Source organism: Platalea leucorodia (assembly GCF_965183815.1).
Source record: "Platalea leucorodia genome assembly, chromosome: 3".
Classification (NCBI taxonomy): Eukaryota; Metazoa; Chordata; class Aves; order Pelecaniformes; family Threskiornithidae; genus Platalea; species Platalea leucorodia.
This window is the reverse complement of record NC_138825.1, coordinates 55,232,441-55,258,951: the sequence shown is the minus strand read 5'-3', so window position 1 is coordinate 55,258,951 and position 26,511 is coordinate 55,232,441. Positions and strand designations below refer to the sequence as shown.

Sequence of the window (26,511 nt, the reverse complement as noted above, 5' to 3'; positions counted from 1 at the left end):
GGAGGAGCAATGACAACAACTGTAAAATATATTTTGCTCTTGGAATAGGCTTATTTAAATTTATATCTTCAGCCAGTAATTTTATACTCAGCATGCATCAGCCCTCTTATAATGCTTATCTTCATACTTTGGGCTGTAACCCCAAAACTGTAGAAGTAACATGCTTGCCCAAGTACCAGCCACATCATACTTCAACATATATTATTTTTCTAGTTCTTTATCCCTACAGATAATGATGTTATGTCTATTTTTATATTGTCTATTTTGTCTATTTTTATGTCTATTCCAGGCACTATGATAGTGTTATAGGCAGAAACATATACACTAACACTTCATATTTATGAGAATAAAAACTATTTACATGACTATTTACATACTTTGATCATGTACATGGTATAGCGAGACTAATATGGAGGCCACTCGAGATAACGGTGACATTTTTGCAACTGATGTTAATAACATCTGGAACACTTCTGTTCCCTCCCCTCAACAGACAATACTTGATTAAACTCACAGTTCAATGGCTTTATTCCACATGATGACATAGCCTGAGAGAGTAAATGATTCCACATTGACAATGTGAATGTTTCCTCTTTCGGTGCCCACATATAGCCATTTACTTTGGAAAGGCAGATGACAAAATGTTATCCTGAAAGAGAAAGCCACCAAAAAAGGAATTAGAGTCTTTTAGATATCCTACACTTCAAGGTCTATGTTGCCAAAAGGTAGAAGAAAGGCAACAGGCAAACGGGAAAGAATAAGACAAGTTACAGGTGGAGAAAAGTAGCAAAGCCAGTATATGACAAGAGACAGACATGCACAGACAATGTAGAAACTTAAACAAGAAACAGAAACCAAGATATTCTAAAACCAGTAAGTCTCTTAAAGGTGGCTGTGTGATTTTTATCTGAATGTTATCATATTGAATGTATTTGCTCAAGATTGCTGTCATTTTAAACTTAAAATACAATACCCCTATGTTATAATCTCTAAGTCTCCCTTTGAAATGTATCTAATTTCACCTTTTGAAGAACAAAGGATTTTTAGAAGTAGCCTTATGCAGATTAAGCTGGTTCCAAGCAAGGAGACAAAGGCAGAAAACAAAGCATAAGAAATTGAAGTTTACATGTAACCCAAAATATCCCCTAAAAAGCAAAGCTAAAACCAATCATAAACAATTATAAAAGTCACTAAAAAGTAGTTAAAATTTGGGGCTATTATTCTACTTAAATCACATTTTAATTTTCTGCCTTATAGATTTTTCTTCTGCTAGAAGGAAGTATCTGAACGAAACCCCAAAGCTAATGACTGTTTGTACCAACAGAGAACTCTTTGACCATAGCTCCAGCACAAATATTTGAAAGCTTGGTTATTTCTGTCCTCTTGGGTCCTGCTTATTGTTTACCATTTCTTCAAAATTGATAAGGAAAAAATGTCCATAGGAACTGAAGCTTCTAAAGGATCTGATTTTTCTATACAACAGAAATACTAACTTGAAACTAGAGTCTAGAATCTTTCTGGAAACTGGAAACTCTAAACCATTTTAATCTGACAGGGCCCGATATTGAAAGAAATTGCCAAATTACTTGGACTAGCAAACTTGGGCTTTCAGAAATGTTTCAGTTATAAGGTAAAATAATTATTCAATGGAAATTTGTTCTGTCAGCTCTAATCCTTAGCTTTACAGATTTTTTTGTTCTTGTTTTCTCCCAGTTGAGCTCCCTTCTTGCCAAATCCATGCATCACTTCACAAGCCTGTTAATAATTACTTATGCAAAGAACAGCTTTAGATCCTTTGCATTAGATGCTGTATATACACATTTAACCTCAGCACAAAAGCAAAGGCTAACAGCAGCAATGAAAAAAAATTGCTAATGGCTGAAAAGATGTTAATTTGTATTACAGTTTTCAAAAGTTAAAGCTTCTATAGTAATACTACCTGGATCAACAGTGTACCACTTTACTTTTTGTATCACTAATTTCTTTCTAGTTAGGGGATGCAGTTTGCTCAAGCAAATCTTTTATTTATTAATTTCTTAACTTCCTTGATTTCTTGTGCTTGAATATTTAAGCCAAAAGGCCACACTAACTTTTTTCTTTGATGTTTCACAGAAAAAGGACTATATACAAGATTTAAAATGCTCTTCCAACTCACTGAACTTAATAGAGGTTGTGACATTTTTACTAACCACAGTAATCTGCAAACACCACAGATTAGAGACTTGAGTGTCCTCAACATCCTTGGAAAAAATATTTTATTGGAAGCTAAATCACATACATCTGTACATGCACCTCCTAGGCAGGCCCCAAAACCTTACTGCCTAGTAACAGAGCTCTTCTACTACAAGCAGGTCTTGGGGAAGGGGAAAGAGATGCAGCATGAAAACATAAACCCTCTGCACTCTGCAGCACCACAGCTTCTTTTTGTGCCAGGACTCGACGTGCCAGAAGCAGCTGGCAGCCAGATCAGTTGGATCTAAAAACATGGCCCAGAAGCCAGAAATAATATTCACGAGCAGGGTCATGGGCCTGTCTCTCTTGATCTGTGAGTTAATATTGTGAATTACAGTTGTCCAACACTTTCATTATAAAAACCAATCTATTTCATGTCATTTAAAGATGATCAAAAACATAAATTGGGGCTGCAACTTTGACTGCTATAGCAAAAGGGCAACACTTGAAGTTTCCAGCTCCTCAATACTCTTGATACTCTTCTTGAATATGGAGCCATATTTAATTTATTGTCTCCCCTGTGCAAGTGAGATTAATTTTTGTCAAGAGTTAGCAAGCAATGAAATGATTCCACACCAAGAGTAAATTAGAGTTGAACAAGTAACTTCACAAAACGTTTACAAACTCTCAAAGGCAGGAGGTTGAAGAGACTTCAAAATTGTTAAGTACAGGCACATATAAAACAGGGTTCTTAACCTTATCCTTCAAAGTGAGCTTTTACCAGTCTTCTACAATCAGACATGTCTTGTATGATTCTTATATAACCTAAAATATATTCTTAGAGCTTTTATGTTTCACAGAACAACTGACGACTAGTTAAATCCAACATGTTTTTGTCATGCTGATCCTACTATAATGAAAGAATCACCATTTTACCTTGAATGTGGTAAATGTTTCTCCATTTGCAAATATAATTTTATTTGTTATTTCTTTATTTTCTAAACAGAAAAAGTATGTCTTCTAACTTTCAGAAATTCAATTATATTTTTGTCTAAAGTGATTCATTTCAGATAACTGCATTTATTTTAGCAATTTACAGAATAACATTTCCGACATTACAGTCCATGTACTGAGCTTCCCTCTCTTCAGTGATTAAGGCTTCACCTTAAACTATGTAGATTTTAAACAACATTGGAAATGTTACAGCCCTCTTAAAAACTAAAATTCAGTGAAGCTATGACCATCTGAAGGACCAGTGACAGCATACTAGCATGTCAACATACAGGCTACGTTCAGTGGCCTCGCTTGCTCCGTTGAATATTAGACTGAGGATTAAAGGGATTCAAACTTGGTTTGGAGGATGGAAACAAAAGGTCAAGGTCATCTTGGTGGTGAGGCAATACTTGCTTACTTAACACTTGGTGAAGGACAGGATATATTTTTTCTGAAAAATGCAGATTTTTTTCCTTTGAGAAACCTATCTTTCTGCCACCACAAGATTAGAATGATATACTCCATATATTATATTTGTGTATATATATATTTTAAGATCAACAGAAGTGGAAGTTGTCATATAATGCTCTGGCCATTTCTACAGCTCAAGCATTCTTCCACCTCTCTCCTTACCCACAAATGGATACATACATAAATGGGGAAAATACAATCAATTGCTGGGAACATATCAAAAAGACTACAGATACACTCAAACCAAGTAAAAAAATTTTGAAAGTCCTTTTTGCACACAAATCCCAACTGCATGAAAACAATGTATCATTCAAAAGCAGAGTACTATACTCTTCCTCTCTTGTATCAAGCCATTCTGGCCAAAAATACTAGAACAGAAGCATCTATACAAAAATAATAGACCAGTTTTGTGCATCTAAAGAGACAGCCTGGGACTGCAAGACAGTGATCACAGAAAGCAGGCTTTTGCAGGCAGCTCCTTCATGGCACAACAGATTCCTCATGTTATCTCCAAGAAAATTTCAGCTACCTCAGCAAGTATAGTACATTTTGTGAAGTGGATTGAACTTTTAGCATAATGCAAGTATTGTGCACAGCACTTTATTCCAAATATTCCACTTCCCCACACCTGTACAAAGAAAAAAAATCCCTTTATGGAAAAAAAGTAATGCTTTAAAGAGATTTTTTTTAATCCAAAGTCTACAGTATAATTTTAATATATGCTAACTTCACTGCTAAAATGAAGTACTATTATGCAACCACAAAACAGTCAGGGTAGTTCTAAACTCTACTGTAGCTGTACTTTTCCCTAAGCACAAAATCTTCCTCCTCACTTCATGTGTATTTGCAAAGCTGCTCCTTCCCCTGTTGCCCCTTCCAAAAAAAACACAAGAAATTTCACTTTCCTGTGAAATTAATTTGTAGAAGTTGAACCAATAGTTCAAGAAAACAAAATTATATACAGAAAACCCAGTGGCACACTAGCAGTGGAAAACATTGATAAAAGAAAAACCCTCACAAAATATTCCTTGTCCTTACTGTACTTAAAATATAATTTGTGCTATTGCATATGAGAGAGCATTAGCAGTGACAGGAGAGTCTTTAAGAAGCTGTTTGTAAACCTACTGAAAGGATTTTCTTTCTGAACTACAGACTATGTGTCTTTTCTGATAATTTGTCAAAGGTAGTTAAGAGAAAATTCTTAATTGTGGTTGTTTCACAATATATATCAAAATAGTTATTATAGCAAGTGACAGTATTTCCTCTAGGAATTTAATTACAGAAATATCAAAGAATACAAATTATTAAATTAATATGTAAGTCAAAGAATTAGGCTTTTAAGGGAAATATAAAGTAAAAATGACAGGCTGTTATCTTGAGTGCATTATTATGACAACAGAAATCCTTCTAAATTAATCTTTATCTTTCCTTAGTCTACTGCACTATTAAGTATTATATGTTCTTCAAAATTTTCCACTGCTTTAACAAAGCACAGTGACAAATACTTTGATGAATGACAAAAATAAAATCTGTTATCAGTGTTTAAGTCACTAGAACTATTTCTAGAACCTCAGGCTATCATTATAGGTCTGCAGTTACTGTAATTACACTAGCTGCTTAGATCATTATTGTATAAGCAAAATAAAAATTTTCTAAGAAGAAAAGTGTTAAGCTACCAAAGTTGTATTCTGCATACCTCTGTCTTCAGCCTTTCATGTATGAGATAGACACTGCATAAAATTCAGAAGCTGAAAAGTTTAATTCTTATGTTAGCCTAGACTCCATGTCCACAGTCTCTTGTTAAGTCTTCAATGGGCATAAAAAGTTAAGAGCCAGTGTCAGAATGACATACTGATGGAAGCAAGCAGTGGCTGTGATTTTGCCAGGCTGCTGCAAGGGGTCTGTTTCCAGATCTGGTAACTGCAATAAGCTTAAAATACCTACCTGTACAAAAAAAGGCCTGAAGGGACAGAAAGCACATGTATAGGAAGAATTCCTCTTCAATGAATCCCAAAATTGTCCCTCCAAAAGACTACGTGGATAAATGCAGTATATCACAGAAACTGGACCAGGTACTTCAATTCCATTTATAACCCATAACAGCACTCCAAATGATGCTTCTCCAAATACGTTCACTTGAAGGGCTGCCTCAAGACAGCTGAAAAATACCTATGTTCAATATCTGAGTTGTGATGTACACTAGTGATGCCAAGATGGAGTAATGAGGAAGCAAGAGCCAAGAACAGAAATAAAATTGTCACCACTGATGCGATCGATACTAGGGCCATTTAGATAATTTTCCAGAAAAAAGGCTCAATTTTAGAGGTTTTTTAGGTTGCTGCAGGTATTTGTATTTTTACGATATAATGTTCCTAATATATCTCATGGCTTACATGTTCTTTCCTTTCTGGAGTCACATTTCACCTCTCCGTTTTAAGACAGCTTTTCAAGCTTCAGTTGTACTTCACTCAGAAGGGGTCTCCACGTTTTTATTTATACACAAAAAGAGAAAAGGACTGCTCCACTGCTTGTAATGCTGACAAAAGTCCAATGCACACATGCCTTTTGCGGCAACTGATTTGAAAACTAAGAAATTTTTTCAATATTGAAGGAATGCACACCAAATACCCTAAAGATTTGAGGATCTCTTACCACTGATAAAATCCCCTGCACTACATATTTATGAGCTCCTATTGGTATACCTGCCATGACTCAAAGTAACCAGACCTTTGGCATCAGAAGACACTTGGGTAGCTTGCTCTAACACAGAGAGTTCAGGCTGAACGTTTAATCTGGGAAGTCACACACCACAACTTAAAAAAATAGCCATGTGAGAGATGTAGCTTTCCCATGGGAGAAAGAAGAATTACGCCCATCACTGATGGAGAAAAGTCTGTCAGACAGGCAAGAGTTAAAGACTAGATGTCAAATTCTGCCCAGGAACATGGCAGTTGGCCATTATGTGCCTCATACCACTGTGAAAGTCATCAGTGTGCAAGGAAAACAGCTAACAGGACAATGGAGACAGTTTTTTAAAAAACGTTTCTTAGAAACATGAAATCTTAGAAACATGAAGTCTCAGAGTAATAGGACTCAGCACTTCAGTTCTGCCTCAGTGCCAAAGGCAGCAGAAGGCGACTGATGCAACTGCAGTTCCATCAACTGCACTGACACATGGGACCCTGCGTGCGTGCGCGGCCTCAAGAAAACGTTTTTTCAAAGGAATCTGATCTTGCATGAAAGAGATTCACATGTGCAGCAAATCCAGACAGTCAAGAAGTTCATTTTCTCCTGCTAACTTTTTGAAACAAGATAAAACTCCTCCTAATTACATCATTTCATGGATCACCACTGAGTAACATTTTTCAGCCAACCAGGTAAAAGAAGGCTTTATATGACACCATAAAGGTAAGCAGACCTGGTGATCATTTCCTTTCACTCTCAAGAAAGCCAGTTTAAAAAGTCTAAAAAACTTAGTTATGTGTGAAAAACTTAGTTGTGTCATATATTAAACTCGTACTTGGTATATCATTGACTCTGCAAAGACTCCAAATATTTAACTTCTCAGAAGTATTGTTTGGATATGTATCTGTAATCCTTCTGTTAGTTATACTATAATCCTACCCCAGAACACATAAAACAAAGGGGAAAAAGCCAGCCCTCAAACAAAGCCTGGAAGTGAAACAATGATATTGATACACAGAAAGGGGGAGAAAAAAAAAAACACAACCAAAAACCCACAATGTCTATCATCACCTGCTCTCACAGGCAAGACGACCTGTACGTCCTTCTGCCATCCACAAAGTGGCAGAATTGGTCAGTTTGTAAGTTCAGTGAGGTGGAAGGAAAAATTCTCTCGCAACTAATGTCTGCTAATGCACAGGCGGGGTAGAAAGCTACAGTATCTAACAAGTTATGTGTCACAATAAAATTTAAAGTCTTGTTTATTAATAAAGAAGTAAATACAAGCAGGATTTTTCACTCACTCACTGTAGACAGACTTTGTGTTTTAAACACAATGCTGAAGTTGCCGTTTACAGCAGGATACAAAACCAGCAATACTTAAAGCATAATTTTGTAAGTCTGAATTGTGCAGTTTCATGCTGAGGAAAACTATTTAAATCCCACAGCACAAAAGTTGACATTAAAAATTAAACTGCTGTCAATGCATTCAGTGATCGATATGCAAAGCACTCACACACTAAACACTCATTCTATTTTTATGCTATGATTCTGGTTCTTGTCTTTATGCTAGTCACAAAGCAAGTAAACTTTCTTTGGGTGTTAGAACAGGGAATCTCAGCTCAGGAAGCATGCAAGTCTTAGATAACTAAACAAATTTTTCATACTTGCATGTAAAGCTCATTGGTTTGGGGTTTGGTTTGCTGTAAGGAAGACTCAAATTTGTCATCCCACACCACTTTTTTTTAATCAAGTTAGTCTGTCACTTCACCCTCTCAAATTGGTTCTGTGAAAGTCCCTGGTTCATTAGTGGTGTGTGTTTGACCTTTCACACCTTAGATCAGCACAAAGTTTCAGTTCCTGCATGGCAAGAAAACTAAAGCCAGACTGGATATCTATCTCACAACATGCTTTCAATATTTTCTCTAATAACAAGTGTTAACTATGCTTATTTCAGCATTAATCTAGCTTAACATTAACATTTGCTACTAAGTCAAAACAGATTTGACATGAGGCTTACATTACATGTGAACACACAACAATTTTATTATGTGTAGGATATTTATACAGGTGTGTGGATGACAAAAACTACATTGTGATTCACTGAAGAAATCGTAGATAAGTACAAGACTTATGATACTAAATAAGTTCACACACCAAATCGTGCGTTCTGCAAAGAGGTCCTACTTATACACTTCTAACTTGCATGGCAAGTCATGCAAGCAATGTCCCCCACACCTGTAAGCATCATCATGCATTTTTTTCCTGGCCCCTACATACTGCTTCCCACAGTAAAGGAACAGTGGCCAAACTTAGTAAGACATTGGTTTAGTATCTTCTAACTTTTGTTTGGTAGCTAGAACATGAAGCAGCCACAAAACCCACACAAATGCAACAGGAACAAAAGGCTAGAAAACTTCCAAAACTAGCTTGTTTTGCACTGTGCTTCTGATATCTGCCAGTAATTTGAACTAACAATTTGTGATACATCAAACTTCATCAATCACCAGTTCAGAAGACTTGCTTCAAATTACTAACCACCACTGGTACAAAACGCAGCCAAGAGTTATGAACCCATTAAATGGCCAGTTTGTTATCTACAGATACTCAACTCATTTAAAGACTCAACAGAAAGCAGCCTGTTTAAAGATTCTTGGCCACTACTTTTCAAGAAATGTTTTGCTCAAATCTAAAAAGCTGCAAGTTACCCAATGAAGACATTTTCCACAGCTCAGAACGAAGTCTGTAACGGGCATAGAATTATTTTAAAAGAAAAAGCAACTCTCTCACCAGTCCCTGTTCTTAAAATTCGTGACTGGAAAAGCCAGAGTTCACAATGCTTTCCAGTCATATACTAGACACTGCATTCTGAATTAGTTTACAGGTAACTTAATACTACAGTCCAATTTTCAGGTAAGTATGCAAAATACTTAACACAGGACACAATCATTTATAAACAAGCTATGTTTGTTTTTTAGTCCTTATTTGAAAGATGTTCAAAACAGGCCTGAAAGCAAGCTAGCCAAACTAGATTACCAACAGGAGAAATAAATCTGAAATCTAGAAATTGCATTGCTAAACACTGGGCAGTAATTCTTCCATATGGCTAAAAGCAGGGAATTAGCCAGAGCAGGTACAAGGCTGTGCCAGGAGAATACAGAATTCACTAACAAGTCATAGCCTTATCATTAATTTTTAATTTTTTTTTTTTAAACATAGTTCAAGAATAGTTTTCAAGAGTAGAACATCCTTTAATCTGGGTAGCTAACTGCTACAGTTAACTTTCCATGCTACAACCAACCTTCTAGTTCACATCTAATCCTTACACATTAAACTCTGATTTGGAAACAAAAGCTGAATAAAAATTGGCCTGTGACATGTTAAGCTCAACTCCTAATAAACAGGACACAAATACTGCTTTTCCACAATGTCAACACACTTCCAATTACTTCCAACCAGGTATATAATTTTAAACCTTAGCATCTTCAGAGGCGTAGAGCAAACACTGATATAACTGGAACAGCTGCTTCCGTAATGTAGTAAGATTTAGCTTTGTATCATGAGAGAAGATATTGCTACAAGGATCTGTTGTAGTATTTAATATTTTAATTAATTCCTATTTGAGAAGTTAGTTATCCTTATAAGCAAATCTTAATCACACAACATAAATTATTTAGAAGATTTTATGAATTAGGTATCTAACGACTTGGCATTTGTGAATTGAGGAGACCCAGTTTTATTCATGAACACTCTGCTCAATAAACTTAGTAGTTAATATACATCATAAAACTGACCTAAACAAAGCCAATTTACTTCAAATTCACATATCAAACCTATTAGGTATAATTAATTACTAAGAACTCTTAATGTTATAAAGACACCTACTTGAAATTATCAATGGTGAGTTTGTACGATTCTCTGAAGTTCAAAGTCAAAGTAATTCCCTAGTAATGAGATTACACTTTATTGTATAAACTAAAAATAAATAATATAAAATTTGATAAACTTTTCAAAAGAAAAGAGAATATTTGAAAACAGTTAACAGTCGTCCAGCATGACTTAATAAGTGGCTATGACAATGTATGGTTCTGGGATCTTAAGTGTTCTGGCTACTTCTATATGCTATTATAATGGATACTTTAACATTAAAATTACTAGAAGAATAAGGCCTTGTATCAAACTATACCTTCACCACTCTTGGTAATTATGGTGCTCTCATTACCTATTTTAGCAAGGCACAGGTTTTCCTGGAAAAATCAGTACTCTGTCCAAAATAATAACAAATACAGCCAGTGAAGTGACATGAATGACCTAGACTCCTTTCTACTCCCACCCCTCTTTCTGGTAAGAGTACATGCAGTTCAACTCCCTGTGACAGGTTTTGCTAGTGAGACTACAACATTTACAGGAAAAGGATGGTTTAAAACGTGCACTCTGTTTAACCAAAGTTATCCATACATCTAAGACTCTAAGCCAGCTTCCACCAGATTTGCATACGATCAGAATTACCTCCTCGGATATCTACCTTAAAGCATTAGTTAGAAGCCAATGTCCAAGTGTGGTTTCAGGCTGCAAATCCAAATTTCATACTGACACTTAAATAGGTGCTACAGGCAAGAGAAAAGTCATTTAAGAAAGAAGGGAGAAAGGAAAGGGAGAAAATTCGGTTTGGATACACAACTATACTCCTATAGTTGGACAATCCTTATTAAACTAGAGGTCGTGAATTGCATTTCTCTCCATTTGACTTTTATACTGCATAAAGTAACACCATCACTCCCTTGGGGAGGAGAACTTTCAGAGCTTTCTGTTTCATGCATAAGAGTTTAGAATCACAGAATGGTTTGGCTCTGAAGGGGCCTTTAAAGACCACCTAGTCCAGCCCACCTGCTGCGGGCAGCGACAATCTTTCACTAGATCAGGTTGCTCAAAACCCCATGCAACCCAGCCTTGAACACTTGCAGGGATGGGGCATCCACAGCTTCTCTGGGCAACCTGTTCCAGTGCCTCACCACCCTCACAGTAAAGAATTTCTTCCTTATAGCTAATTTAAATCTACCCTCTTTCAGTTTAAAACCATTACCCCTTGCCCTATCCCTACAGGCCTTGGTAAAAAGTTTATACAGTGATCATAGAAACAACCTCAAAAGGGACTTAGAATCACTTAGTCCTCTACCCTCAAAAAACACCTGTAATCTGCATTTATGTTATTCCTGACAAATTTGTTTATAACCTGCTCTTTAAAACCACAAGGTTACTCTCTAACTCACCCAACAGTCTGTTTAGCACTTCGTATGACATTACATTAGAAGATTTTACATAAATATTTAACTTACTCTTTCTATTGCTACCCATTACTTAAAGCTTATTACTTCCTGCCCTATTCAACAGAGGTACAAGTCACAGATTATTCTGTGTTCTTGCTAGTATCCTTTGAGCTCCTCAAGCAGTCCATCTCTGAAGCACACTGCTCAAAAGTAGACATAGCATTCCAGTTGAGACTTTACCCATACTGGAACAGAAGGGCTACTTCCTAAAAGGGAAGGACTACTTGTTATTAAAAAAAGACAGACAGATTTTTTTTTCAGAAATTTAATCAACTGACTTTTAGAAATTTAATGTAAAATGTCACCCTAGCTTGCTTACAACACTGTTACTTGAGTCTCAAAATTGTTAGTCAAAATGCATGTTGTTTTCAGCTTCTCTGATACACACAGGATCTCTAACTGCAGAACTCCGACCTGTCACTGAGGAGGTAAAACTTCCAATTAAAAAATTGAACTAGTTTTCCTGTTTTCTTGTTGGTGCACACACATACACACAATTTTTCTTTTGTTCCAAAATTCCTTTGGAGACATAAATTGAAAGTCTTCTATCCCTCCACATTTTAAAGATGGGAAAATTGATGTTGAGCATTGCAATATGCAAAGTCATAGAAAAATAATCTCAGGTTAGGCGACTAGTGCGTCTACTCACAAGTACTTTGGGCCCTAACAGCCTGCAACTCAAACCCAATGTAAATCCAGTTTCAATTATTTAACAAGTTATGAATTGGACTGCATTAATAAATCTGATCTTAGAATAGCACGTAGTGTGATGGTAAGGAACAAAGCAATAATAATCCAATCCCTACCGTTCTCGGTTAAATTTGAGTGAATGAAGTATAGCAGGTCTCTTCTGACGTAAATTCCACAGGTGTAAGGTATCATCAGCCAAGGCACTCACAAGAGCTCCCTAAGAGAAAGAAATAGTTTTAGTCAACTTGTTTTCAGAACCCTAGTAACAGTGTATTATCATCACGGTGGAAATATATTACATATTTGCTACCAGAATGAAAAAATATTTATAAGCATGTGCATGAATACCATAACACAGATAAGTTCTAAGTAGTAGTAACGAGATAACTGACATGATCACATGTCATTCAGCTCACTCACATTTGGTTCAGTGGTATACTGAGGTGTGATGGGGAAGGAGAAGCTTTTTCTGATGTGTGCACATCAGTTCCCTCATGCCCACCTCTGCAGAGAAATTAAGCAGTGAACTCAGCTGCTAATATCTATGTGCTGACAAAGCTATGAGGTTTGACTTCACCATTCCTCTGAGCTAGAAGTCCCTCTACAAATCTGGCCCCAGCTAGCTCAAGAACAGCACTGCTGTCAGATCTCAGCTGCTACACCCCTAGAAAAAACACACCTGAAATTACTGAGATCAGATTAGAGATCATTGCTCAGCTCATGTCTAAAACAGTAACTCTACCAAAATAAAATTAACTACCTACTGAAAGTGTTAATACTATTGAAAACGTACTTTACTATTTCAAGAGATAACTTGCAATGTTCAATGACATGAATAAAAACTCCTAGGAAAAAAGTTCTTGCTTATAGCAAAAGAGTACTCTAGAGACAAGGATATTTTCAGCAGTTAGTCAAGAATTTTCTAAAATTAAAAAGTTAATTTATTTATAATTGTTATTACTGTTTGCCATTCATGCTAAGAGTCACTTGTGCTAGCTGATTTTGATGCTTGCTTATTGAGAAATTGAAGAAAATACACTGTCTTCTCTGAATTATGGAATATGTACATCATTTTACTAACCTCATTAATCAGGAACTGAAGCTGGATTACTGCAGCTCCACTGTCATGTTGGCAGTAGCATTCAACTCCTGGCCGACCAAAGCTGGAATTGGTATCATTAAGGAATAATTGTATGGAACATGGGAGGAAAAAAAAAAACCCAAACACCATAACCAACATTGTCACTATCACTAATACCACATTCAAACAGGTTAACATCCTGCTTCTAGCAAGTGCACTCAACATATTTAACCGCATAGATCTGAGTGATCACCAAAAAAAAAATCAATTCTAAACAACAAAGTTAACACAAAGAGGTTAAAAGGCCCATCTTACCCCCATGGAATACAAAAATTATGTATAACTGCTTAACTTATAGTTAAGGGATTCTTCATCAATGAGAACATAACGGAGAATGATGAAGCAGTTATTTTACTAGTGTTACATATCAGGACTAGTATAAAAGGAAGTTAATCTAAATAAGCATCATAATCAAATGGTCACATTTTTCAAGTGCTAAAAGAGCTTTCTCTCATTTTTAAACACTACTTACAGATGAAAGAGCTGAATAATGCAAGGCATGTTAAAAAGAATCTGCTGTGATAGAGATAAACAGATCAGTAGCCAAAATACGGAGGAGTCAATGGGAAATTATGTATAATGTAAATTTCCAGGATCTCTGTATCAAGACTTCCTGGATTCACACCAACTATGAGATAACAAAAGCTTGTTCATTTTGACTCCCACACATAAATCAGTCCTATACTTCCATAATGAATATCAAATAGAAGCAGCAGCAACACAGATTCTTTCAATTCTCCATACTTGATTCATTTATTAGTTGCAAAGATTCTGTATTTCAAATGTGGTTATCCCCTTTCTTCTGATATGAAATTAAGGAAATTCACCAACCTCTAGGAGGCAAAGCAGAAATAACACAAGTCCAGATGAATTATGCCAAGCAGTCAGTATTCCATCTATATAGTATGCCCAGGGCTTCTGGAGTATGATTTGTCAGAGATGAATACCTCTTGTTTTAAACAGGCACCTTCATTTTTTGGAAGGAAGGAACTAATTATGAAGATGTATGCAAAATAGGGAACATAATGTACAATTTGTTCTCTCAGTATACGCTAGAAATTAATAAAACAGTACAATTCTCACCCATTCTGCAAGTTTTCCATTTACTGAGAAATTGTTGATCAAAACCAAAGTGCATACAAATACCCTTTAAATATACGCATTCACACTAGAGACAGCTGAAAGGCTGAAGAGGCTATTAGGTTGCATGCAAATCAAAACTCAAACACATCTCCTGCTCAGCCTCTAAGCTGGCAAGATAAAATTTAAGTAGAACTACAACGGGAACAAGTCTGCTCCAACACATGGCAATATTTTAACTTTTAAACTTCAATCATGTTCTTCTACTAGACTAATGAATCTGCATAACATCCAGCCAAGTGATGAGAGATATACTAAACAGATGTTGAATAATCCAGCAAACTTAATACCAGCTTTCTTCCTCGAACAGAATTAGTAATTTAATTTTGTTCTGGCATGGAAGGGCTTAAGGAGTCTGCTTGCCTCACCTGTTTTTTTTCTCCCATGTATTTTTATTTCTTATCAATATGTTTCCTGTACAAAGAAGTAATCTGTATTCCACTGACAGTTTATAGCTCTTAAAAAAAAAAAGAAAAAGACAAAGCTTAAAACTTGGGGGAGGGGCGTCCCCCATAAGTAATACATTCCTACACAAACTGAGAATACTTCTAATGTAAAATCATTGCTCTTGCATTAACTATGTATTGACTACACAAATTGCTAGATTGGAAAAAAATATCCCCACAAGGAATACCAGAAGTTTCAGAACAGATTTGCTTCAGCCTTGCTCATGCTTTTGCATTCCCTTGAATTAGCAATTATTTGCAGAAATAGAGAAAAAACAATTTCTGAAAGTGAAATTCAGATGTTTACAGGAACTGAATTTTAAAACTTGTTAGTATTTATCTACATTGACACAGGTAGTTTTCCAACAAAAGAAGATTTCCCCAGCCCCTCCCCTGAACATCAGCTTCCAACATAATGAAATGTAACCCTTATTCATTCACCCACCCACAGTTTATTTGGAATTGAGGCTTTACAGCTGCCTTGTCTCAAAACAACAGGAGTATGACCCAGAAAAACAGAGAAACCCGTGGATTCCTCAAGTTACTCCAACCTTCAAATTCTATCCCTCAAATATTTTTTTAAGCATTTCTGATACAAATATTTCCGAAAGCACTGTTATAACTAGTCATTAAAATTTTCACTATTAAGAATACTTGAACATTTCTTTAAACACAAAATTCTTTTGCATTTTCCAGGACATCTGAACCAGTTCTCTCTCCAGAAACCAGTAAATATACAGCACTGCGAGTATGTTTACACAGGCTTTAAACATTCAGAGCAAGCTTTTTGGTTTTGACAAGTTAATAGAAGCTCATACACAGATCTCAAAATAGAGTTTGGCCTCTTTTAAAGTGCTTACAGTTATCAAAAACATAAAAATAGTCCTTGTAGCTAGTCCCATTTAGTTCCTTTACCCAAGGATTACGTCATCTTCACTTTTTCACCTACTAGCTAAAATTATTCTTCTCATCTCAAATTAATATCATCCTCCTAACCAGCATTAATCTTCTTTTCTAAAGCAGTGCAAAGCCTCCCAGTTTTGTGGGGTATGCTGAGTTGAAAAAGCACGTCACTTAAATACTGACTGTAGAAGGATAATAATACATGCCCATTTCAGTACATGTTAAGAATTTCTCAACCACACAAAACAGGCAGCATCCCAGGGAATGCAGTTTGTCCAAATCCTCTATACTTGCCTATGTGTGCTTAAGGCAAGAGAGCTCACTGTACTAAGCAGTGATCATCCACCACATAGTAGTCCCCAAAACAGGCAAAAATTATAATGAATAATGACAAGACAGGCAAAGCATTTTAATTTTGTAGACAGGAAAAACTCTCTGCCAAAGACCTAGGGTAGCTCTAGAGGAAATAGGCTGCTCTGAGCAGTTTTCTAATCGAAGACCCATCCTTCCTCCTTCACTTCCAAGCATTTCTTTCTACTATTCCTGCTTCATCCCCTATTCCAAATATTAACAAACAGGGTAAATTAATAGCTTCTCAGCTGTACCTTTGAATATTGCTTCTGTGTTCCCCGCTGCCATTAGGAAATTAACCCTGGAAAGCACTAGTATTTCATTGTCTTCACTGCATGTTTTTTGAAAAAGCAAGTAAGAGACAAAAGCTGTGGCTGAGAAAAGGAAGAGATAACATACTCATGTCCTAACATCAGTGTCCATTTTTGTAACTACTAGAAGCGTATAAGAACGTATGCATAAGAAAAGCACAGTGTCACGCTAATTTAATATCGCATGACACTGATTTTGCTTTCATTTGTGAGAAAAGGCAACAGTTCCAAAAGATATTTTTTCCAAACAAGCTTCAGACCTAAGCTTACACTTTTTTTTTCCCAGGCAAAATTAAAGCATTTCAATTAGTGATATGTGAGTTCTCTCTGCAAAATATTCTTTTTAAAAATTTTTACTATTATTTATAGCTTATCTACATAGGAGCAACTCAATGCACATCTGCCCTTAGAAGTCACACTGTGAAAGAGAAAACTAATTGCAGAATATTTATGAAAGCCTCAGAAGGGTTTTGGTTTTTAATTCTTTAAGTTAAGTTACTCTAAGTAGACCTAGGGACTATTGGGTTCTTCACCTGTGGTTGACCCATCTGACATAGGAGACAGTTGCAAAAACTGTAGCTATCAATTCAATCCCTAGCATAAGTCAGTTTTGTGTACAGAGACACATTTATAATATCAATCACCTTCTAAACTATCACCAGATATTTGCATCTTGATGTCATTACACTGCTATAAAAAGTTTTGATGGTACAGCGCAAGATATGGACCATGTTCCTCTATCAGATTTGCCACTGTTATTATAGCTCAAGATTTTTAAGACAAATCTGAAACTATAGCAGCTTTTAATATTCATTCCTAAATACTTCTCAAACTGTAGCTGTAACACATCACAGTATTTAAACGTTTGACAATTTTGATGCAAAAAATAGATCTCCAACTAGAGGGAAACTCATACCACTGATCTGAATGACATACAAAACACTAAGGGCAGTAGACTACTCACCGTATTCTTATGTATACTAGTCCGTAGCATATAGCTCTCCAGGACTGCTTATTATACCTGCATGTTTTACTATAGCATTGCTATGCAGCAGTATTCCACTTTACTTAATAATCAGACCCTGAATTATTTATAGACAAAGCCACCACTTATTTTGCACACACTTTTGTATGTGCTTTGATTGCAGTCCCCAAGAATTATTGTAACATAGAAGAAACGCACAATGATGGTGAGACTTCCAAATAGTATTTTAAGTATATAAAGACTAAAAGTCTGTCTGGTATTACTCACCATTGCCAAGCCTGGATACAATCCAACAACAGATAAAAAACAAAGACTTAATTTACATCAAGTTACAGAATACCATAAAGTCCTGGTGATACACCTAAGCAGGACTTAAGCAGTACAAGAGCAGCTTCATGCAACTTTCCTAACTGTTTGTCACCTACCTGCACCTAGATCTACTCAGTGCTATTACTTGCACATACAAAAGCATGATCTCTCACAGAAACAATCTCATAAAGAACAATCTATCAAGACACACAGCTATTTAGCAAGAGAGAGCTATTCAAAAAGTCAGAAAGCACTACAGTCAACACTGTCTACTAAACCAACTTTGACCTTTCACATCCATGTATTACCAAACAAGATAAAATAAAAATCTACAAAATACTTGTGGGAGAGTTTTAGACTTCATACCAATCCTGATGTGGTATCATATTGCTGTTTTTCAACAACTTAAGGATTTTAGAGTTTCCTTCTAAAGCTTTAGGTCTGCATAGCATCTTGCTGTGTTTATATCACTCAGCTAAGCAGGTCTTTATTCCTCCCCATGTCTCAGTATTTATGTCTGCAAAAGTATACAATAATATTTTTTAACATTTCAGATCCACTTTCCTATATGTAAAATAACAGCACCAAGCAAAAACAAGCTAGGCCTTTAAAACTGAGATTAAAGTTAGTCAGGTAGAAACACTATCAAATTACTGGTAACAATTTAGTATGGGAATTCCAGCCAGACCATTGTGATGCAGTCTCCTTCTGCCGGCTAAGGACACTGAGAAGGCAAGAAAACAGACAGTGAGGGAGCAGGATAAGGAAAAGGAAGGCATCAGATACAGACAGTCAGAAGACACTGGCTGCAACTTCCATGCAAATAGAACACTTGCAAATTAGCCAATATCTAGATACAGTTTGACCTCATTACTTGGACAGAAAAAAGTCAACACCACATATTATACTTGGAAACCAAATCCAGTGTCCCTAGAGAGTAAAGAACTATAACTTCCAGGCAATTAAAAAAAATTCTACATTCAACTTCATTCTGTTAGTCATGAGGATGAAAATAACGCAAGGCACCTCGGAGATGAAAAAGCTAGGACCTCAGGCCTGGAAAGTTACCAAAAGGTTTTTCCCAAAGGTCTTCCCTTCTCTTGTGGGGGGGGGGGGGGGACGGGACGGGACACGACACAACAGGAAGATAAATTGGAAGAAACCATTTACATGCCAAAATATTGGAAAATGCATTTTTTTCTCATTTTCTAGGAATCTTAACATCATACAAAGTTCCCAACTATTTTTGAAAGTGCAACAGTATTGACTGTTCAGTCTTTCATTTTTTTAAATAACAGTGAAGGCTGAGAAGCTGCATTCAGATAGTTTATGTTTGTCCAAAAAAAAGTATTTGAAATGCATTATCATTAAATTATTTAATACCATTTGAGTTCAGCAGTTTTCACATCTCTTTGCACTCCTAAGAGTTCATGCTTTCCTAGGGAGAGGCGGGGAGCATATCATTTGTCCTTTTCCTGTTGGGGGAAAGGGAGCAACAACAGGTATGGTATTTAAACAGCTGATGTTAGATCTTATTACAAATATCATATTACCTTAAAAGGTTACAGCAAACTACTACTGCTGTTTGCTAATGCAGCTTGAGAAATTCCAGTGAACTGCTGACTACACAACTGCCTGGAAGCTGAATTTCTTAACTTCCAAACCAGCTACCAATAACATTATTTCCTGCACAAATGCAGATCAACTTCCCTAAGTATTCACTTTGTTTATAAAACAATGCTCAGCTCCCTGACTTCCATCAGAAGCCAACTGATTCAATGCTAACCTAAAAAAAAGAAAAAAAAAATCTTAGATTGATAGGGTGAAAAAGGAGCTGTTTTGAAAAATACTGAAGTACATAGATCTCAGTTAAAGTTCATTAACCAGTTTCTGTATACAGGAAGTTGCAGCAATTTTAAAGCACAAAACCACTTCCTTTTTTTGCTTAAATTAGTATGAGTTATATCTTAAAATTAAACAACTATTGAACTAGCTTGCATAGAAACTGATAGGGAATGCATAGTGTTGTTATAGTAACAGAGTAGTTATATTCGATCCATTTTCTAACGATAATAGCTACGAGTCAAAGTGCGTCTTAAACTTCAAAGTTGCTTACATAAATATGCACAAATACAGTATTTCCCAAACAGCTATGAGGAGTGCCAGCAAATTTTCTGTAAAGGCTGCATTTGGTAGAATTTTCTCATAGCTGCCAGTGAGAGGCAATCGTTCGTTAGAACAAGATGTAATTAAGTAGTACAAATGCAAACAGGATTAAAAAAAAAAATCTCTGATTTAAAATCAAACAAGAAACAAAATTGTTTTTAATTATAAGTTTCTACATGCACAATTCACAGATAGCAAAGCATGCTGTTAAATGAAGAGGTAAAAACATCAATTTAGACTAAACAACATAGTATCGAAAAAAGAAAATCTAAAAAGGCTACAGGCTTTCCATGATTTTACTCATTTTGTTTCCTGATCCAGGTTCTACTACTAAGAGGTTCTACTACTTTTGTCTAAAAGCTGTATTTCAGCACTAACTGCAAAAAAGTTAGACTAATATGGTACTTTTTTGGGTGGGATGGAAGGGAAAGAGAATGGTAGAACACAAGGGGAAAGAGTAGGAAGTTGCTACAAATCCATCTGCATAATGGTTCCTCCAACTACACAAGATTCAGTGAAATGAGTAGTAACTGCTAAATCACTAAAGTTTTTCCAAAAGTTTTTTTTTTTTTACAGCAAAGTAAACCCAGGAAATAATTTTATATTTTGAAAGATCTTCATCGAAATTCAGAGGCAAAAATCTTTGTGTTCTGTTGCATACTTCCAAGTCCTGCTCATCTGCCATCCATTTAAACCAGTTTAATTTTGATGTCAAATTTTAACATGTTGTTACAGATATCCTACCTCATCCATCTTTTTGGTAGCACATACTATATCACAATAATTAACCAGGCTTTTCCTCTTGCATCCATAGCTTCTTGGCCAAGACTAAAGGCAGGGCCATTCCATGCTCCTAGAACTGAGGAATACTTGCAGTAAGAATGATGTTTCTTCCCAGTGTCCAAATATTTTGTACAGACATTGCCAACAGCAGCATTAACAAATGTAATGCTCTGAACTAGATGTTAAGTGAATTGATATACCTACTTAGTTTAACTTATGAAAGCATAAAGAACCACAGATATTATCTAATAAGAAGGACAATTTAACACTTCCAAAGAACATAGCCAATCCTTGCCCAATCAATTATTGTCCGTCGACACTGATTTCTAACTGCAAAGCAATCCTTTGCTAGGTCCAGAAGTCTCTCTTCATTCATACATCATGATCTAAAATACTTCCCTTAACTCTTGCCTGCCAAACAAATCCTCTTCAGTTCTTTTCAAGTCACCGACTACTGGATATTCATGACAGAAGACACTAACTGTAATCACTAGTCACTCCATCTCAACTTTGTTCAAATACAAGCTCATTCTTCAATCCCCTCCCTACAAACTGAGTAGTAGCTAGTCTAGTCTGCTTAGTCCCACTTTTACTTGTATCTCATTAACCCTCTACATCATTTTGGGGTTATATAGAGTAAGACCACAGGTACCATTACAACTTACATAAGCTACACTGTTTTTCCCCCCCTTCCTGATCCTCTGCTTTTACTCAGTTAATATTTCTCTCCTTTTACAGAAATTGTTATTCTCACATCATCTTTCTTTTTGGCACCAATGCCTTATTTCTCAAATTAACTATTAATCCCTTATAACTCTTCTGTTATCCCAAACCAGGTTTTGCCCCATCCTTCACCTTTGCTATTCAACTTATCACTCTTCATATATCCACTTTTACTCACTTGCTTTGAGAAATAAGGCATAAAAAGCAGGTGACTAAAGCAGACAGAACTAAAAACATTATCAACAGAGTGCCAGTAGATCTGGATGAGGAAAAGGTGTTAAAGACGACCTTAAGTTAAATTTTAAGCTGGTCATGTGTACAGATTTCTCCCCCAGATTTTCCTGCAGTCTACCAGTACCAATATGAGCTCCCCCGTTTGGACACAATCCTTCATCACTTAACTTGTGGATGAGGCTTAAATCCACCCTTCTGCTTCCCACACCATTTTGCCTTGAAACAATAATGGAAATAACTCCCTCTTCCAAACGTCCTTTTGGAAAAAGTTTATTTCATCACTAGGAGTTTTATCAATATAGTGACGCAGGTATAGCAAGTTTTTTGCTTATGCAGCCTTTTGGAATATTTACCAGCAAATTCACCTGCTGAAGTGCTAACAGGGTAACAGATTAGAAGTACCAACGCTTCCATCATATACACAAAAAGTAGAAACTTAGACCCCCAATTAAGCTGGAAGATGTTCCAAATACCTGAAGTGATGTTCACAAGCAGTACTGCTGCAATTGCTTTTTAAATATTTCAGCTAGCAGTGTCTAAATCCTAATTCAAACATAAGGCAATAAATGGGTGTCAGGAGAAAGTTTCCCTGAAGCCAGCTCAAAGGCACAAGTAGAGAGACATCTTAAATCTTCTCCATTCAAAATGACACTTAAGATTTTTACAATTACCCTCAAACGTATATGAGCCACCAATAACTATCCTCTCATTGCTACTCTAAGTATTTTGCAATATAGTCTCCCTAAGAGCAGTGTTTTCAATTTTATTTTAAGCCTCCTCAGGTACCACTATAGCATAATTTTTAGTTTTGCAAATCACCAAAGGAACAGAGAAACTTACTATTTCACTACTATCAAAGCAGTAGCAGCAACTTTATAGGAAGTTTGCTCAAAATTACCAGTACAAATGAAAAACTAAGGTACAATTCAAGCAATTCAGTAGATGGCACTCTTCCACCAAAATCAAAAGGGGAAACTGTCCTCATATAAACGAAGGGTACCTTGGAGCTGGAATTCTTATTTTTAATAGGCAAAACCAGTTCCCACTTATTAGAGTGTTTCTTAAATCTTTTGTGCTTTCCATAGAACTTGGAAAAATAGTTTATTACATGCCAAAATATTAAGAGAGATTACTATGTTTTGTTGAAATACCTGTAATTTTACTTAGCTATTTTGTCCAGACATTTGTGCTAGTACACATAGCTCCATTTCACAGCACAAAAATAGCTGCATATCAGTGTTGCATGAAGTGGTATTTTTGTGGCTTGTGTTTACCAGAAATCCAACTTGAGATGGACTATTAAAAGGTGGACATTGTCCCTAGAAGTTGCTTATGCAACCTTAATTCATTATTTCCTCAAATGTATTATGGTAATTTATTTTTAAAAGTTTGTGCACTCTCTCAGCATCACTACTAAATGTTTTGCATTATTTAGCCTAATTTTTGTTTAAAAATAGTGTCAAAAAGATAAATGGTCATTAGAAAAACCTAAATTAAGTTGCCAGATAAAAAACCTAGCATTAAAACATGCAGTTCTTCAATATTATTAAAATGTGAAGCATAGCATTAAAAATAACACTACCGATTCCATCTTAACTCTTCTTTTTAAAGTTGTTGCAGACGCCACCTTAGATCCTATAGTTTCCTCTCAGTGTACTTGACCACTTCAGATTGGTCCTTTCCTTGGCCTCAAGAAATGCACTACTTGACAGTGCTAGAGTTCCCATGAGAGTATAAACAGAGCTACTGTTTTGTACAGGCTGTGGATGTCAGAAACAAATAGCTTTTATTAGCACTGGGAAAGGGATAATTCAGCGTTATGAGATTTCCGAGTACCCACAGCCCAGTTCAAGACTGCAAAAGGATGGAAAACAGATCATCAACAGAAAAGCACAGTCCAAGGTAGTTCTGCTATGCGTCTTTCCTGCAGTTTTTCTAGTAGGCACATTAACTACTAGATGGAGGGAAGGTATTACCTTGCAAATCTAGCTTCAATGAGGTTTTTTTTTTTATATATGTTAGAGAATCTGCTCATCTTTTAGCCTTGTGTACTTCCAGTTCCTGTCAGATTCCAAGTAACATCTGATACTTCAGGCAGTGCTTATCTGCCCTGCTATTACAAGAATGTTTGTTTTACTTGTTTGTCATCTGCTAGTAATTTCTGAGGCTGAAGAGCTATTTTGATCAACTTTGACAGAAGGGAAGAAGTCTTGCAGATAATACTTTGCTGTAAGTTTTATGAAAATAAGAAGCTGAGAAGAGGGGAGAAACCCAGTTCAGGCCCAAATCCCATCAAAAGGAGGAAGGTGGCAGCATTACCTCAACATCTTAAAATAGAGGCTCTGTATAAAATGCTGCAATCGCAGGAAACATTTCAAAAGTTACAACACGCAGGTAATTATACTACAAGATAGAGCCGTATGATAACAGGTTTCACAGATAAAATGTCTGTTTCTTTCCTCTAGATAAAAGTATCCAAAATAATGCATATCCATATATTACAACTCACTTCCTATAACTGAAACTGTTCCAGTTGCAAGGGAAGGGGAAATGCCATTCTCTTCATATGATGGCTTGAAGGAAGCATTATATACAGCAAATCAGAGTTTCGAGCCCTTCAAAGATGCAGAGCTATACCTGTTTATGCTGCTCAGCATTTCTAAGGTTTCTGCACAATCCTGTAAGCTTAACTGAAATATCTAGCAATAATTCTGCAAGAATGAGATTCTCTTAAAAAAATACACACACTGAAATTTAATAGTTTGACCTCTGATTTATTACGAGTGAGGAAAGGGTCGGGGGGGTAAAGAAAGCTGAGCATTTGTCTACACTTGCTGCATAGTCAAGGAAAGGCTGCAGAAACAGAGTAGACGTTTTCCTTTCCACACAATGCTGCTGTCTCCTTCACTACCACCCTGCTCCCCTAATGCCAAGAGAAGACATTCACACTTCCACTGTTCCTCCCCCTTTCTTTAAAAGCTAAAAAGAAGGCAAGGTAAAGAGCAAGTCTGCACAAAGAACTGCTTGAAGAGAAATACAGCCAGAATCCTCAAAAAATTGCTACTTTCAAAATGACATTTTTTAAAGTACAAAACTAAGGAAGTTCGGACTTTGTTTTTTTTGGAATTTGGTTCCCACTGGAATCCTCAGCAACTTATTTACACAAGAACCACTCCAAGAGAGTGAAATGGCTGCTGCTTAGTTAAAAGAAAAATATTTTAAAACCTAGCAATCATGCATCTTCCAAAAAACGTAACCTCCATCACCATCACTAGTCACAGTAATACCCCTGCAAATCAAATTTTAAAAGGACATTAAAAACCCCAAATACACACTGTTTGAGGTAGACTATCACAGTCCAGAGCTTTACTGAGGTTTTTATCTCAAAGCCTGAAGTTACAGATGTCAAATAGACAGGGTTTCCCACCTTCTCTAGGGAAATTTCCAGCTGTGAAACACAGCGCTTCAGAAGGGCCGTAACATGAAAATATCCAGGGCCTCAGACAAAAGAAAAGTATTGTCTGGAACAGGACTCTTCATCCAACCTCAAGATGGTTTCTAAGCAGCAAATCCAGATCATTAAAGTTAATGTGGCATTGTAGCCTAGTTAGTTCAGACCTGCTTTGAGTCAGGAGAACCTGCATTGATACAGTGTAATTCACTGCTCAAAATGTTTTAAAACATTTGTTTTAAAGTTTTGAGTGTCAGATAGCTTTTTCTACTCAGCAATAGAGAAAATGAAATTAATTAGTTTTCAAAGTTCACTTCTGTAACACCTTCCATCAAAAAATACAAGAGGAAACCAGCGATGTAACTCTCAACCAGCTACTGCAACTCACTAGAGTTGCAACATGTGGAAGTTTTACATATGCTCTGCACGGTGAGGAGTAAAAACACAGGAGGCTCAGATATAGGCTGGAGTAGTAAGCATTTGAGTTGATATCTGTCAGACTACATCACCTGTGATGTTCCCTCTTAAAGATTTACTAGAAAGAAAAAAAAAACACACAGGGGACAACTATTGTTTCCGAGATTTGGCTAGAAAAGTTTGAAGAGAATAAATACCATCTTTACAAGGTACCATTCAAAGTTTCTTCTTTCAAATGTTAGCATAGCAGAATGGCAATCTCAAACAGGAACAAAAAAGCCCATTACATAATTACAGTGGTCAGTAGCTCTGTGTGAATTGAAAAAACATTTCAAGAAAAGCATTAGACTTCTGATGGTAAAGAATTCCACTAGAGCTAAATTCAAGTCACATATGTATTATAAGAAAAAGATAAGTGTATTTTCCCCTACCAGAAGAGAATCTTTACTGGCCAACTGCATGCAGATTCACTTTAATCCTTTGAAGCATTACAAGTCTACAAGTGTTTTGCTTGCAAAGTATCCCAACTTCTTTTGTAACAAAGGACTATAAAAAAAACCCCGATTGATATTCTAGCACTGCAACCTTAAGTCTGATTACTACTCATTTTTCCCCATGAATGCCCAGGTTCCCAACTTCAGCCTCCAGGAAAGGCTGAAAGAAGTAGGCTGTTTAATCAAGAATCACCTACAAATCCCCACACACATTCTGAGTCTGCTTGCCTCTCTAAACTTGGCAAATCTACAGAGAACAGGTAGTCTTCAAATTCACTGTGTGGTAACAAGGCTGCACAGTCAGGACAAAGAAACATTTCAA

At 36.2% G+C, this 26,511-nt stretch overlaps 1 protein-coding gene across 5 annotated transcripts in view; it reads right to left on the bottom strand.

Moving 5' to 3' along the window:
• Nucleotides 1–26,511, bottom strand: part of STXBP5 (syntaxin binding protein 5) — a 114,811-nt gene that overhangs the window by 71,518 nt on the left and 16,782 nt on the right. For all 5 annotated transcript variants that reach the window (XM_082305763.1, XM_082305759.1, XM_082305761.1 and 2 more), the window contains exons 3-5: nt 13,417–13,498; nt 12,452–12,552; nt 515–649 (exon numbers count right to left, since the gene is read on the bottom strand). In XM_082305763.1, coding sequence (XP_082161889.1) covers nt 515–649; nt 12,452–12,552; nt 13,417–13,498 — 318 coding nt within the window. The remainder of the gene's footprint in view (nt 1–514; nt 650–12,451; nt 12,553–13,416; nt 13,499–26,511) is intronic.